Below are 17,076 nucleotides of genomic sequence, written 5' to 3'. Positions count from 1 at the left end.
TTGTTTTACAAAGTACAAATATTTATTAGACTAGATACAATGACGAGTACAAAATTTGGTTTCGTTACAATGATTACAGCCACAAAAATACTTACTTATATAATACTTCTTAGGTCTATTTAGGAAACATACTTATTACATTATACTAAACTAGGCAAGATAGTCACATTATTGTAATACCACATAAACACTATAATATAACAAAGAATCGCGTATATCTTACGTAATTCACTGATAAATATTCTGATATTAATTAAATTTTTTTTAGTAGTTCTCCTCTAAACAAGTCTCTCTTTATGAGTGCCAATTTTATGTCTAGCAAGATCATTTTTTCTATAGAATGCACGAGTACAGCGGTCACAGGGAAATGGTATATGAGTACCATGAAGCTTGGCAATATGGAAGTCGAGCATTGGCCTTGAAGGAAACATCATAGAACAGCCTTCCACATCACACTTGTAGCGGTCAGTTTTTGTATGTTTAAAGTTTACGTGTCGGGCTAAAGCTTTTAACTCAAAGAAACTGCTTGTACACATCTCACATTTGAGTGGCCGTTCTCCTGTATGTCTCCACATATGAGTTTCAAGATTTGGCGCATGTCTAGAACATAGGTCACAAAAACCAGACTTTTCGGAATGCTGCCTTTCAATATGTAACTTCAGATTCCCTTTGAACTTGAAATTGCGTCCACAGTAGTTGCATATAAAGTTACGAGATTCAGTATGCAGTCTAATGTGTTTGGTTAAATTTGATTGATGTTTGAATGAAGTATCACAAAGCGGGCAGGAGTATTTTTTCTCAGTAGAGTGTACTACATGATGCATTTTTAATTCTTCCTTAGTACAGAATCTTTTAGGGCAAATAGAACACATGTGGTCTTTCTCACCGGTGTGTCGTTTCTTATGTCTGATCAGAGCTCCTAACTGAGTGAATCTTGCAGCACATTCAGTGCAAGAATATGGAGTTTCTCCGGTATGTGTACGCATATGAATAGTCACATCACTTTTGCTAAAGAACCCTTTACCGCAGCTCTCGCAAATGAAGTTACGCATCCTTGTATGTTCAGAATGATGTCTATCCATGTGACGCTTCAAGTTGCCACCGTCTTTATACTTTTTATCACATAGAGAACAAGGATATGAATACTCATTGGTATGGGACCTCATATGTATTACTAAAGTGGACTGGTTGGTGCACTGACGCCCACATACTGTACATTTCTTTGGTCCTGAGTTCTTATACTTAATTCGTGTTTTATGCGGTTTTCGTTTAGTGTTACTAGCTATTACATTTTCATACTTAATACTTGCAGTGTCATGTCGCAATTGATCCAGTGGTATATCGTCACTGTGTGGGTCTTCATAGTGATTGTCATCGTCGCTTTGGTATTTAATTTCTGCTTTAACTTCCACGGGGGACGTGGAACCGTCTAAGTTCGCAATAACTTGTGAAATAATTGAGAGAGATTGTGAGCGTAATTGTTTATCAGACGCTTCACATTTTAATACAAATCGGTAACAGGTATCAAGTTCTTGTTCGCAGCTATCACATACAAACGCTGGTAAACCGTCTCCGTCTTTAATATCAATGTTCGCACAACAATACATTATTTTTGCGCTCAATTCTGTGCCGTCCGGTTCTTTATGAAATATGTAGGAAGTAGCTTCATTTTTACAACATAGTCTACATAATTTCGTTTCCATGACTTATATTTAAATAATTCTCGACTATTAGGCTTTGTATTATTTATTTTGACGATAAAAATAAACAATAACAACATTGCACACAACTGCGAAATACGATGATCAGCTGTCAAACGTCAAGCTTTCGGAACGAAAGTTGGAAATTGGGAATATTTAATATTTTTCAACGAAATATATAATTGTTACAAAGCGTAATCACTATAGTTTTATCGCATATCTATTAATATCTATACATAGATACGTGGAAATAATTTCACAATCTTTTATTCTAAAAATATTAATCTCTAAAATACCTAACTTGGCTGTATACAATGTAACAAATTGTTCGTGCCTCACTCTAACTGTCAAGTGGCTTTTTGTAGAATGTCAAACCAATAAGACATTTCGAAAAATAATGTAAAAATGCTGAAAAATCATCTTGTTTGGCTAAATGCGTGTCTATCTTGAAAGAACCTTATAATTGCAGTAAATGTTTAAGCACGCCATTAGTTAATAGTGTTGATTAAAACGCGACAACATCAGACATGGAGTCGAAACTCTGTCGTGTTTGTCTCAAAAAAACAGCTACAATATCCATATTTGAGGAGCATGAAGAGGTTTTATACAGTATGAAGATAATGCGGTGTGTAAACGTGGTGGTGGAGCAAGGAGATGGGCTGCCTGACTCCATCTGTACAGGCTGTGCTGCAGAACTTTGCACGTCGTATGACTTCGTGAACAAGTGCGAGGCCTCCGACAAAGCCCTACGTTGCACGGACATTACAGACTTGTACGATAATATTATCACTAAAACTGAAGTACCAATCAAAGAAGAGAACATTAAGGAAGAGATACCTTTGGAAGACGACGTACATTTCGCCGATTTCTCGTTAGACGACTGTCGAGACGACTGTAGAGACGAATGTGAAGTAGTGATTAATAAACCTAAACGAAAGTACACGAAGACGCTAAAGTTTAGAGAACATATTGAAACTAGGAAACAGAGGAGTAAAGTAGGGTCAGTCAGATGTAATGTTTGTGGTTATGTAGCTCCCAGTCGGTCAGCTCTTGCCAACCACATGAGAACACATACTGGCGAAAAACCATTTCAGTGTCACTACTGTGATGCCCGGTTCAACCTAAAAGGGTCTCTCAAAAGACACATAGCCTCACATTCTCATTACACAGAAAGAGAACGAAAATACATTTGTGAAACTTGCGGCAATAGTTTCCTTACCAAGACTAGTATAAGGACACATATGAGAGTACACACTGATGAGAGACCGTACCTCTGCCCGTTCTGCCCTAAAGCTTTCAGACAGGTTGCTTCAATGATAAGACATAAACGGCTACATACCGGTGAAAAGCCTTACTCATGTCCAACATGTTTTAAAACATTTTTAGATAAGAGCCACATGCAGAGGCATCAAGTAGCTCATAGTGATGAAAAAAAATTCTCTTGCCATTTGTGTAACAAGTCTGTTAAAACTAAAAACGCTTTGAAAGCTCACATGAAGATACATTCCAATGAGAAACATAATATTTGTAATTACTGTGGCATGACGTTTTCTATGAAGGGTAATCTACAAGTTCATATAAGAAGGAAACATTCGGAAAGGTCCGGAGAATGTACGATTTGCCATAAAATGTTTTCAAATCTTGCTGAACACATGACCAAGCATACAGGAGAAAAGCCTTTTGTTTGTAAGCTGTGTAACCAAAGCTTCATGAACAAAAGAAGTTTGGCCAATCATATAAGTTTCAAACATGATAATGCTTCAAAGTTCAAATGCTCTATTGGTGAATGTACTAAAACCTTCCCTACTGCTATGATGTTAGAGTTCCATTTACTAAAGCATCATACAAACCACACTCCATATATTTGTCATCATTGTTCTAGAGGTTATTTCAGGACTAGTGATCTTTCTAGGCATTTAAGAGTCAGCCATATGGACACCTCTCATAAGACTCTTGGGAAAAGTGTAGATAAATAAAATGTACGTAATGTAATAATTGTAAAGATGTGGTACAAAGGGACTATGTATGATGTGTATGTATAATGTGCTGGCCACAAATAAACTAATACATTATTAGGCAATTTTTTAATTTTTTCTGTAAAGAGTTTATGGTTCAAACTTCGGTGACTGTATCTAGCTATTTTGTGTTCTTACTTATATTGTACTTATTCCAATTGAAAGCTCCTAATTTTCATCTCAGTTAGTTAAAAATTGTAAAAAAGAAAGAACTGTTCTACCTTCCTACTTGACTGAATTATAACATTTTTATAGTGTTGTGGGCCCATTGCCATATCTGGTATCTAGCTAATTATATAAGTTTATAGTGTAATTCTCTCATTGAAATAGTAAAATTTTGGTATATTATTGTGCTAGTCGTAAATTTAAGAAAAAATAAATATTTTCTACTACTTTATTATGTTGTATTTTTATAATCTAAAATTTCCTAAAACACTGAATATATATTATGTATTGTTCAGTCTTGTTTTACAGATATCTTTGAATCCAAACGATAAAAGGCAATAGACTCCCCATAAAAAGGAAAGATAAGCACACCAAGATCAGGTACTATTTTATTATATTTTCAATTTGCAGAAAGAAGTTATCTAACCCCAGCTGCTGATCGATCCATCGACATGCCGATCTAAAAGTAAGCAAGGTTGAAAAGTATAAAACAGATAAAAGCAGATTGATCTAAGACTCCGCGATTATTACGCCATAGATATAATTCTTATGGTAAAAAATACCCCGTATAACGATGTAGTAATCCATGCACAAATACTTTATGGTCTGGTAATTCTTTGCGTCTGTGTCTGTAATAGTCCCGCGATTAGATTAAGTATGAATATAGACTAAAACCGGGTCTGTAGAACCTTACAAGATAGCTGTGGACTTTTCCCGCACTATCAGTTAAGACAGGGATTTTGCAAAACGGGAATCGAACTCGGGATATTGTTGAGGTGAGATAGGTACTTACCAAAAAGTCGCAATGTGGAAAATAAGACATCGGATACACTAAATATAGGGGACGACAATGATGGAATTAATCTATGAAAACCAGACTAGGATAACTTAAATAATTGTAGATGTATTCATTGACTGCAGTATAATCTGTACTTAGCGATACTAGATTGCTTATTTAAAAGCGGATTAACTAAGTGGTTCTCACGTCTACAGAGATATTTTAATCAACGTACCGTTACAGAAATTATGAACAGGTTCCTTAATGAATGCCGTCTTCCTGTCCGCACGAGGGAGCTGAGGGGAGCGACCACCGACAGTCCCTTAACGCAATGGCGCGTAAATCCGCGCTCGAATTTCAAACGCGCGCCCTCACACACCTTCAATAAAACAGTCCCATGATCGGTAAAACAGTGCCAGGTGTTGTCAGTTGCTATAGCTGTCTCGTTCTTTTGTTCGCCACGATAGCGGCGTCTCCCTCCCCCGCCAATTAGGCAGCCAGGTGAGTGATACGGAGGCTTCGCTCGTCGCGGTGGACTCGCGTAGAGGACGTTAGCCCGCGACCGTCCGCCGTAACGCACGTATCGTTCCACGACTACAGTATTACCGTGGCAGGTGTCGGTGCCGTGATGGTTTAAACCGTGTTACAGTTGGTGTGTGATAGACTCTGTTATATCTGTGCGGATTTACGGATACCTTCGTGTTTAATAATGGGTGAAGTGAGTATTTATTTTACTAAAATCCAGTGTGTACGGAATGCGAGCGTGCTCTAGTCTGGAGTGGCCGAGAGGCTAGTCCTGAGATCGTAATCGTAGGTTCGTAGGTCGTCGGCATGAGGTACAGTTGTGAGTGTGCAGCGCGTGCGGCGCTGCGTGTCGCGGGTCACCGCCACCGCCGCCGGATTAATTAACGCTTTCATACTCTCCACAATAATGGTGTGCGAGTTTGGCGATGTGTGCCGAGTGCCGACTGTACAGAGGCCCAGGCCGGTAGAAAGCTTTGAGATGTCGCGGCTCCGGCCCCGGCATCGGTAAAAGTATTCTGACGATGTACTGTTATACATCTGATAACGCGCCGATACACTATCAATACTGGTCGGTTTTACATACGCGTCGAACATTCGTGCAATAACGACTGGCTATTGTCTTATCTGAAGGAATTAACGTTTTATATCGATTGTTTTAATCTATGAAGAACTTTATAACAACTACGTGTGAGTAGTCACGATTACTGGTACTTGGGACAGATATGAAATCATTGTTTGCGTGCGATTGGCCACCTCCTTCAGTTTGTTAGAAATGTTAATATCATGCGGTCAGTGTGTACAGTACAGTCCTATCCTAAACTAGGTACCTACACTATAGCCAGTGAGGCGAGGTGGAGTGACCGGTGAAACTGAATATGGCAGTGGGTAGGTCACCGTACATATTGCACCGCATCGCTACTGACCTCTTTTCCAATAATAAACATAATTATGAAAATTACGAAATACATTGAAATGCTGATGTTTCACGTGCCTTCAACTATTACAAAATACCCTAGTTTCGTTGTGAAAGATTATAATCGTGTCAGTGAAAAGTACATTAGTCAGTCGAATCGCAAGTCGACATACTTATTCACTAATCACATCTTTATATTTCTCATGGAGGTCAGAGAAAAAGAAACATTATTAAACAAGAACTTCCCACGTACCTACTATGAATACAAAGTATACAAACGATATTCTCGTTAATTTCAATGAACATTCACATAAAAAGAAGTAGCGCGTTGTTTATTTTGTTTTATAATTTGGAGATGAAAACATCTGTTTAGAAACTTGTCTCAATACAGCTATAAAAGTACTCAGCTGGTGGCATATGAATAGATGACAAGATAATAACGTACCTATATGTTTAATGGATAGCAAATAGTGAAACAAATCTTATCCAAAGAAATCATCAGTGAAGTATTTCCAATAGGTCCTTACTTTGTAGGAAGGCCTTCCGTTTTTGTAAAAACCTATAGGTATCAGGGAAAAACATAAGTCTCAGAGAACTTTCCCGCTATGTGTATTATTCCACCATGCAAGGAAAACAAAAATGACACATCTTTGGCTTCTGGAGTAAACAATACTTTGGTTTGGGATAGAACAATGACCTCATAATATTACTTCATAAACTAGTTTGAAAAGATGACTCGCGGATTTTCGAAAACACGTGTCACCTAAAAACTATTGTACTTAAACACAATCACATTTCATCTAAGTAGTATATAATATGTATAAGTATCAATGAACTTGGCAGAAAGAAAACAGGTTACTAGGTGAACTCACTTACCCCCGGGTTGTGGTTTTGTGGTGGCGAATCGTTCAACCATTCCCCTATTTCCTGTGGCCTAAAAGCATCCTGAGTATTACTTACGAAAGTCTTTCATATAACAAAAGGTACCACCATCTTATAACTATGTTTTATGGTGTATTTCTCGACAGTGTCCTAGTATTCATAGTGAAATTAATGTCACTGACCACAGTACATAGTTATCGTAATTGCTAGGTAGAGTCGATTGATAGGTAGATGGCCATGTCGGATCGCAAAATATCTACGGGATCAATCATTGACCTACTGATTCTTATACAGGATGTAATTCAAAAGAACTCGGGCGGAATTCCTTAAATTTCTATTTTATAGATAATAAATATTAGCATAAACAGGATGCCGCTATCTCACGTTAAGTAAGGAAATAAGTTTTTTAACATTTGATAGCAATCTCGTTATAATCACAGTCAAAAGCGGTGAAACCGCGAAATTACCTAAACAGTCACGTTCTACACATATTTTAATATAAGTTTATCAAATGATAAACGTTTATTATAAGATTTACTGGAAATCAATTAATCTGTCGATGCAATCTTTTGATAATAACGACGACAATGGATGCCGATCTCATTAGCTTAGCGCATATTTTTGTTAAATTTAATTTAGGTATTACAGAATAAGACCTTGTTACTAGTGTATTGTGTGTTTCTAAAAGTGATATTGCGCTCCAGAATGAAAAGAATTAAAGCCAAAGTTCTTTATTTTGATCAGTTGCAAGTTGAACAGGTGTGTTCTGTTTATTTCTTGTTCAAGTGATTCCTTGTTTTTCGAGTTTTTACTTATGATCTTGTTGTAGTCACCCGAGGCAGAAATAGCACAGTTTATTCTGAGTGTAAGGTTAGACCGATCGCTGATATCATATTTTGAGTCCTATGTTAATGTGATGCTAAGTATATTCTAATAAATTTATACATTCAGAGCAACTTATCAAAGACCTAATGTTCGATCCATGTCCTATTAGTTCCAATTGGAATCCAATTAGCCATAAATTTCTCATAATGTTCAATGCACGCCGTTTATTTACTTACATAATATTGTTGATATAAACTAGAACTCCGATATCAATAACTCGTATCTATAAGGTCGATGTGAGCCGACGTACGCCAGCGATTGCCAATACGACCGAGACACACTTAAGTGCCTTACCTACGATGTTGAAAAACCTGTATTACCTATTAAACTTGCGTATGATAACACTGACCGCTACGTTATTATAGTACACATGCTGCTACTAAAAATAGAACACTTAAACACATCTGTTTTTATCCATTGTTAAACATTACCAGTTTTAACAGTATTTTCTATCTTTTCAGTCGTTGCTGAAAGAGGATCCCCTCTCCCGGATCCAAAGGGAGATCATCGAGGTGACGGAGAGGGAGCGGGAGTTCAAAGAAGGACACTTCCGCATCAACAGACTGCTGTCAGAGTCCACCATCGACGTGAACCATCAGAATGGACACGTCAACGGTGACTCTGATCTAAAACCACAGAAGACCCTCAACAGAGCGGTGTCCACCTCACACCTGCTGGGTCCTATTGCACCTTCTCCACCGATAGCTCCGACGTTACTCAACACTAATGGCTACACTCGCCGCTTCACGCCGCAGACGGGCACAAAAGGCATCATGCAGCGGTTTATCGCTAACAAGGGCAAGTTACCCGCTTCCCCTGGAGGAGGACCTATACCTCAGACGCCAACCACCCCCATGACGATAGCGCCACCACTCGTGTTCCCCACATCACCCGTGATCACCCCTGTGGTTGCGCCGCCTGTCATCTCCCGCACGCCTGAAGGCAAGCCTGTCAGAAAAGGCTACGTTCCCGTCGAGGAGAAAATACAGAAAGAATTACAGGAGATGAAGGACAGGGAACACGAGCTTAAGAAAATGAGGAAGAAACAGAAACCGTTTGATCTTGAGCTCAGTGATAATGAGACCACCTCCGAGTCAGAGGACGAGGAGATCCCCATGCCTGGCAAGCTAAAGGCGACCAAGTCGATAGGCGAGCTGTACGAAGCGCTCAACGAGGAGCTCAGGTCACCGTCACCCAGAAACAGTTCGGGACACGAATCCATCGGCAGCCTGAAGCCGGCAAAGTCACTGGCGGAGCTGTGTGTACTGGCCCCCGGTGAGGAGTTCCTCGCGCCGAGCTCCACGAGGCTCATAGCCAAGTGGGAGTCGCTGATACAGCAGAAACAAGAAGCCGGCGCCGCTTAGGATCGTAATAAATGTTTGGAAAGGCTAACTGGTTCAAATATGTTTATATAACGGGCGCGTGACGCAGCTAAACACCGTCACGTTTCCAAGTGCATAGTGAAATTGTATGCAAGGCCAAAAGTGTCAACGGTTCGAGCCGCGAACCATCGCGGTCAGGTGTGAGTGCAGTTCAGTTCCTGGCGAGTTCGTCTCGTCGCCCGGCCACCGGCCACGTTGCGAGTATTGCGTAAATGTTCAAATTCCTCGAGTGCGTATCGGAGTCTGTTTTACTGATCGATTTCTTTCGTTTGCCGATCGATTGTCGAGCAATTAAATTTTCTCCAGATAGCGAACAATGCAAATGATGGTTATCCGTAACAGCAATTACGTTGCGCGCTCGCGCAGTTGGAAAGCGGCCGACACACTACGCTCGCTCGTCTCCGAAGTGTGAGTAAAATGATTTCTTCCTATTGTTCCGCGTTACTCCCGTGCGCTGAAAAACTCAATTCGTGTTTTTCGGTGCGGCGCTTTCCCGGCGCTCGGTGCGGTACTCAGCTGTGTGCCGCGCCGCCCGCTCTTTGTACCGGTGAGAAAATACATGAAGCGTAAGAAACTAAGTAACACCTTGAAATCGGCTCCCAGTATTGTCGAGATATCGCACTCGCGTAGATTTATGACCCATTAGAACGTGTATCCGGTTTAGTTAGTAAGCAATCGAGTAGTCGCATATTGTAGTTTTCATAACACCTCAAAACGTTGGGAGCGATCGCCGAAGAAATATTTTTGTTTAGATTTTACTTTCGCTTCATGCTTATGTTAAGTCGGAGCGCGAAGCGATATGGGTAGCTCTTATCTGTTGTACTTTCGTTTATTGCATTCACTATGGCTCGCGGTTACATGATTTATTCAGCGTTTACGAGATTATAACATTCTTTCGCATAAGTATTGTCGGTGTAGCGGTGTGGTGAGGTGGCGCGTGGTGCGCGTGGCGCGTGGTGCGATGCGGGATGTGAACTAGTCGAAGCTGGACTTCGTCGTTATAATTATTGTAAACATTTTATATCTATTTTATAGAAAATGTTTTACTTACATTAGGCCGATTTCACATATTCGATTTCGTCAAAACGTTTGTCTGATCGAAAACCTGTCATCTGTCTATGAAAACTGAAATCGACAATATGTCGAATGCCTTAAATTTACGAATTTAATACGAATTGTATGTTGCGAAATGATACAAATATTTATATATGTATATTGTAAAACTGTGCCCCAGCCAATGAATTTATGTCTGTTATGCTTTTGGTTGTACCGTACAAAGATATATAGTTATTGAATGTTAGAAGTGTCAAATAGCCTGTGCCTTACATTTACACTAGAATTTAGCACAATACCTAAAGTTTAGCTAGAAACGTGCATTTCCTATGTATTTCAACTAAGACAAAGTTATTATTAGATAATTAACAAAGGTGTTAGTAAGTTTTAAATGTATTTTCTGAATAATGTTAAAAGATAGTTGTTGTTTTACTCTTTCATTAAAGAAAAAATAAAAAAAATACAAAGATACTGTTTGTAAACAATTGTAATATTTTTTGTCTGTTATCACACAAAAGTGTTACTAACATCTTCGTTAAGTGTTGCTATAATAAAATTACATAGCAACGTCATTGTTAGTATATATATATTAGCACTAGCAACACTACGTCACTAGTACTAAATGTATAAATTATTTATTAGGTACTTAACGAAATTTTTCCTTTAGCATAATAATAAATTAGTCAATTTAATTTAAAGTTATAGTGAATAGATCAAAATAATAATAACTGAGATTGATAGAGGTAATTGTTGCAATATTTTATAAGTGGTATTTTATAAGTTTTTGTTTCTATTTATGATCAGTGCCAGAGGGTTATAAAAAAGTATTTATAAAAAAGATGGCCTTAATACAAATTCCTATTTATACAAAGTGTAGCATTTTCATAATATTTCTAACAATTGTGATATAACATTGCCTTATGATATATTAAGTGAAATAAAACTATATTCGTTGATGTGAAACTACCCGCGAACTTTACAAAAGGTACCTATACTGTCCATATTAGATATCAGATGTTAATTTATGTTTGTTTAAGATTTTTTCGCAATAAATACTGTAAAAAGATACATTTAAATGTTTTATTCTATACCTACCTTACTTAACAGTTCAGAAGCTTAAGCAAGAACATTTCGTCAACAGCTTTAGAATTTTAAATTACAGTTACAGTATCAAAGCTTCATACTGCCGATTTTGAATCAGTTCTGTCAAACTGACAAAAGTGTTCGATTCGAAGGTAAACAAAAATAATTTCATACTAACAAAATTAGGGCGCCTATTCAATTCTCATCCGAATTCGATGCGAACACTTTTTCGCAAGTCTTTGTGCTAGAGCTACTGATGATACTGCAACGTAGTTTCCAAGTCAACGTGTTTTCCAAAATAAGACCTGTCTACGTTGTCTTGTCGCCTGTGACAAGATGTACTAGTTCCCTGAGTAGTGACGCACTGTCGCATTGCGTATTCCTCATAGCCGATGTCCGCAACTGTATAGATTCATATTTTCACCTTTCGAACGGTGACATTACGAAAGGTTAGAGCTCAGGAAAAAGTCTGACAAGCTATGTAAAATACAATGTAGAAATTCGAAGTAATCTTAGTGGAAGCTTAGAATATAATGCTTATTAATTTCCTGTGTACATATGTCGATAAATACCTGAATATAATTGGCAATTTCTGGTGTAAAGTTTAGCAGTTTTGTAATATTTATGACATTTGTAAGCAGTGATTTATGTACTACCAACTCAATGGCGTAGCGTGCATTGGCCCCCCCATTGGGACCCCGTGTAAAAAAATGTTTGGGGGGCCCTTATATTGTTTGGGGGTAAAGATTTTTCACAAAAGAAAATCATATTAAATAATAATAAAAAATATAACAATTATTATTATTTCTTTTTCCCCCGGGCCACGGGGGCCCCCAAAGTGTGTAAGGAAAATTTAGAATTTAAAACAAAAATTGGGCCGCAATCGTATTCAGCTTACCATGGCCTGTTTGGTACAGCTGTTTTAGTTTGGAAAGACACAGAACTATACTAAGTTGTCATTAGATATCATTGCATCTTTCGATCGGTGCAAACAGATATTTATTTTGGAAAAAAGTTTACTATAATAACACTGTGATATCAAAAGCCAGTTTCTTCAAACAGCTTGCTCGAAATGTTATTTGGTCTTTTATCTCTCAGTCTTTGGTATAATATCCAAGTCATTACTAAAATACTCACGTTGAAGGTTACATAACACTGAAATTGTCCTAAGCTATGCGTCATTAGGTCTTTAATGAATGGTAATTAACTAATCAGCTATCAAACTAGCATCTAGATGAGGACCACGTAATTAAGGAAGGTCAACACAGGTATAATTAGATAACGACTAGGGATAATGAAGGTTCCTATTTAGCTACATTTGTGTAGCAAACTGGGGAAGGTAGTTGCGTAACTACAATATTTCCAGGGCTTCTGTGTAGTTAAGAAAATAGTACTTCAGTATGTCAGCATCCTCGTAGCAGTCTCAGACCTGCCTGTCATATCTAGCTTCTCCCATCTTCTGAATTTCCTCGTCTATAGTTACGCCACTGCAACAAAGTCAGATCTTTGTCTGCCCGAGTGTCTGCGTCGGGATCGTGGGATCGATTCCTCAAGGAACAATTATTTGTGATAGTAGTTGTTTCGGATCTGTTTGTACTTTGTGTCCGTTGTTTGTATGTTTCTAAAAGTCCTCGCGACACAAGAGCTATTACAATTTTAAGTGCAGGAGTTGTTTAAAAAAAAAAACAAAAAACTTCAGAATAAATTTTCTATTTGAGGGAATCTTAATCTAAAATAACAACAGAGTATCGTTCCTCCCTCTTTGAAGAGAAATATTTCATACGATTACGAGCACAAAGTTCTGAAAATGTAATATTATGAAGTAAACATTAGCACATTTATTTACTTACTTGAAAATTAGCCAAGCAATGACATACTAATTAAAATTGCTTGAATAATTAGCCAAGATGACGTTGTTTCGTTGGTATTTCATTTTTACTTATTACATTTACGTTACATGCTTCAAGACTATAACATAACAATACAAAGTTGCAAATAAATAACATTTTCATGAAGTCATTTTGGTAAAACATATCGTAAGTGAATTTTGTTGGATAATTTTGAAAAAACGCGGCCTTTTGTGGTAGAGTTTCAATCGTGAAATGGCTTAATTCTAAGAATAATTTATTTCCAAAGAGGAAGTGCTTAATTCGTCGATATTTTTCTTTTATGTATATTCACCGAATTTTCTGTCCGTTTTGGACCGAATTTGAAAATTATTTATCTGACAGATAATGTAAGAAAAATCGCTCCGCTATTCTATCCCTTTCAATCAAAGTTATGTGATTACAGAAAACTCAGTTCGCCTTAAGACCCTGGCTCTACCTTAGGTTTTAGAAAACACCAATCTTATTTTCCTTCTTCCTAACAATGCGATAGTTTACAAACAACATCAACAATTAAATGAGGTAACACACAAAAGGATAGAATCAATAATAAACAGCAAACATCAATTACATCACGGCCTTCATTACGGGCCCATCACTAGCCAGTTCTGAGCACAACACTATTGTCTCGTTTACTGCTTTCATAAGAATTCATTTAATATAATGGACAATGGTTGAAATAATAGCAATAATAATAATTGTGATAAATAACTTCGGTGGGAACAATTGTCGACACAGTTTTTAAGACACGCTATTTAAAAAAGTGAACGTTCACGCTATTGTAAGCTGTATTGCGTGTCAATAAAGGTGAAATTTGTGTGAAAATTTCGTCATTGTTATTGGTTAGTTCATGAAAATGGTTTTTACACAAAAACCAGGCGTAGAAGTCTTTACTAAGATTTATCACGCTAATAATATAATTGTTGAAGATTTCTGTTCACTTCAAGATTCACCTTTGTTCAGCACTAAAATTTTGTAAAAATTAAACCTGGTGGGTTACAACTATAGGACAATATTTCTGCCGTGGGCGAATCAAACCCACCACACCCAGTAACAGTGCCTTATAATATCTGGTGGTGACTCTAGCCGCATGGCGACTGCTATAACTATTTTCACCAAATAAACTGTTTTGTACGATATATAACTTAGCAGGCAGTAGACCGTACATTAATGTAAATGATTCAAAAGGCCACAGAAACCTTATTCACCCACGGGTTTCTGAGTTACATCTAGCGGTAGTTTAATCTATTCAATAGTGTATAAATTCTTATAAAAATACGCAATTGAGTAAACTACCGCTAAATGTACTGAGAAACCGGGCATTAGACTACCGAATCAGAGATAGATCAGAACCACCTCATTTATGGTCTGAATTTAACACCACAATTCCAAATTTTGGCGTTTAAAAGCTTTCTAACTTTACACTTTATTCCGTGGTTACACTATATATTAGAGGAAGGATGTAGGTTATCACAATATTTGTTCCTTCCAACTTGCCCGTTAAGTGGTGTCACTGACGTCAACGTTTGTTTAGGACGTGTTCCCACCTATGTGTTTGCTCCCTTATCTGATTGTACCCTAATCTGATTTGGTTTTATATGCTTCTATAAGGATAGGTATCTACTATAAGCTTTAGGTTTGTTTGTAATGTTAAATTGTTAGACATGTTAAAAGCCGGTACCAGTTATTATCAAATTATGTCAATGACCTTCTTGTAATTTTATGATTTTGAATCTGCTTCATTAGAACATTTAGATTAAAATAATCAAAGTTATTCGATATAATTACTTAAAAGAACATAATTAATGAACCTTCACTGCTAGGTACACGTCCTCTCTCGAGCTGCAATAATGATTGGGTAAGTAAGTACAGTATAGTTATATAAAATTGTTAAATATCAAAGTTTTAGTTAATAGGAGAAATATAAAACAAGATTGACCGAGGAACGGTTATACTTAATTAATGCTATAATGTAGACCGGAACTAAGATTTCCAAATATGTTCTTATAATGGCCCTACCAGTGAAACAGCACAGAAGATAATTGAAGACACTACTTGTACTCAATAATTTCAAAGAATGTAAAAAATCGAATAAGACATCTACAAAAGCAACTCGAACTGGAGAGCGCGAACAAGTCAATAAAGTAACGACCATAATGATTTCCGATAATATTTACCGTTAAAATTAATGTAGATATATGTAAAGTCATTCATATAGAATCTGTACTGCAATGATCTCGAACAGCACGAGAATGACCGACACGTTTCGATATAAAAACTAACTGCTTTAAGAAACGGTGTATTAATGATCATTGGTTTAATGTCATTATTTGTTTGTAGGTGAACTTTGTATGTTTGTTTTGAGAAGAAAATACTGTGGTTGTAAGTAATTGTAGTCTTTGTAAAATCATCTGTCTCTTCTGGCTATTTGTTTTGGATGATGTCTTTCTTTTTTCTCCCTCCATTTCGCCCCATGTTCAAAGCTTTCCTCCAGAACATTACCTGCCTTCAAAACTCCACTATTATGAACCAATAGATCTTTGAAGAACTCGTCGCACTAGGTTATATAATTATGTTAGCTATGTGAATGTTTACTTGGAGTAGACAAAAGTAAATATCATTAAAACTATTTATTTCCAAACAAGTTTATTTTAAGTAGATGAAGAGAAGTATGGGTCTATAAAATATCTTGTGCCTAAAACGTGTCTAATTAAGCTTATTATAGCCATTTTAGGTTACTTTTAAGTCGATAGATAATTCAGATGATCGATCTATTGATACTAGTTCTAAAGTTTATTTCTAGGAACTTTCTTAAGTCGCATGCATGGATATTAGATTCCAAACCAAAGTAATTGATCACTTATCAGTTAGCTTATAAATATGTAATGATTATTAATAGCTCGATTCTTAATTACTATCGACTACCGACAACCGGCCTGTTATCGAGAAATTTTGAATGAAAATCTGATCAGCGCCTCTAGTCTCCGTCGTAGGAACTATTTTGGCAGTACATTTTAAATGTCATACTTTCGATACTCGACAGTCCCGCGACTGTAGAGAATCGCGTTGCAGATCTACGAATAACATTAAGGTTTCTTTTTATGGCTTACGCGGAATGTGTCTCTCTGTTAAACCACTGCCTCCTGCAAAAATAGCAAAACAATTTCTTGGATTTTGCTACAAAATTCAGGAAGAAAAGTAAACTCTTTAGCTTGTTCCACGGAAGTGAATCAATCAATCAGTTTGTCCAGCGGTCGGTTGTCGCGTGGCTGTTCTATAAATCGTCACAATTACCGCGTGGACACGCCGCTGACGTCATCGTACATCACGCGGCACACTTTGTAAGGCCTCTACAGCTCGGTACTTAGCCTGCACTTACCGCTAACTTTATCTAGAAAAGTGTTGGGTTTTTCTGGAGACGTTCTTGGTGGTTGTAGTGCTAAGTGGCTAAGGATTACTCCCTATGATATAAGAACGGAGCTGTGTATTTCTAAGTAGGTGTACACATACATGCCAAACGTAATAATGCTGAAATTATAATTGAACTAAAATATTTTTGTTCTTTAAACGAATGTCCTGCGTTTTGGAAACAATAAATAATATGAAATTATATTTGGGTCATTGGTAAAGAGATTTTTTTAAGATTTATTTTTCAAGTATATGCCATCATTTAGTTACAATATTAGGGTATTATGAATCTCTACAAGATCCTCTCAACTTCACCCCTTATTGTCAATATTAATTGTGAAAATATTCTAACTTCCTAATAAAATCAAACAGTCGTAGATTTTCAAAGCAACCGCTTAGGT

General features: G+C 37.2%; 3 protein-coding genes across 3 annotated transcripts; 2 read left to right on the top strand and 1 right to left on the bottom strand.

Moving 5' to 3' along the window:
• Positions 1 to 19: 19 nt before the first annotated feature.
• On the bottom strand, positions 20 to 1,802 carry LOC142976869 (uncharacterized). The gene has a single exon (XM_076120430.1). It carries the CDS (start codon positions 1,701 to 1,703, stop codon positions 279 to 281), a length of 1,425 nt encoding a protein of 474 aa, XP_075976545.1. The 5' UTR covers positions 1,704 to 1,802; the 3' UTR covers positions 20 to 278.
• A 157-nt stretch (positions 1,803 to 1,959) lies between these two features.
• LOC142976868 (uncharacterized) lies at positions 1,960 to 4,097 on the top strand. The gene has a single exon (XM_076120429.1). It carries the CDS (start codon positions 2,228 to 2,230, stop codon positions 3,674 to 3,676), a length of 1,449 nt encoding a protein of 482 aa, XP_075976544.1. The 5' UTR covers positions 1,960 to 2,227; the 3' UTR covers positions 3,677 to 4,097.
• Positions 4,098 to 5,183: 1,086 nt separating this feature from the next.
• mdu (mitotic spindle positioning protein meduse) lies at positions 5,184 to 11,366 on the top strand. Its single transcript, XM_076120522.1, has 2 exons — positions 5,184 to 5,376; positions 8,325 to 11,366. The coding sequence occupies exons 1-2, from the start codon at positions 5,368 to 5,370 to the stop codon at positions 9,225 to 9,227; spliced, it is 912 nt and encodes a 303-aa protein (XP_075976637.1). The 5' UTR covers positions 5,184 to 5,367; the 3' UTR covers positions 9,228 to 11,366.
• The last annotated feature ends 5,710 nt before the right edge of the window (positions 11,367 to 17,076 follow it).

Source organism: Anticarsia gemmatalis, chromosome 12, assembly GCF_050436995.1.
Source record: "Anticarsia gemmatalis isolate Benzon Research Colony breed Stoneville strain chromosome 12, ilAntGemm2 primary, whole genome shotgun sequence".
Taxonomy (NCBI): domain Eukaryota; kingdom Metazoa; phylum Arthropoda; class Insecta; order Lepidoptera; family Erebidae; genus Anticarsia; species Anticarsia gemmatalis.
The sequence above is the reverse complement of the archived record's forward strand: the minus strand, read 5'-3'. Positions and strand labels throughout refer to the sequence as shown.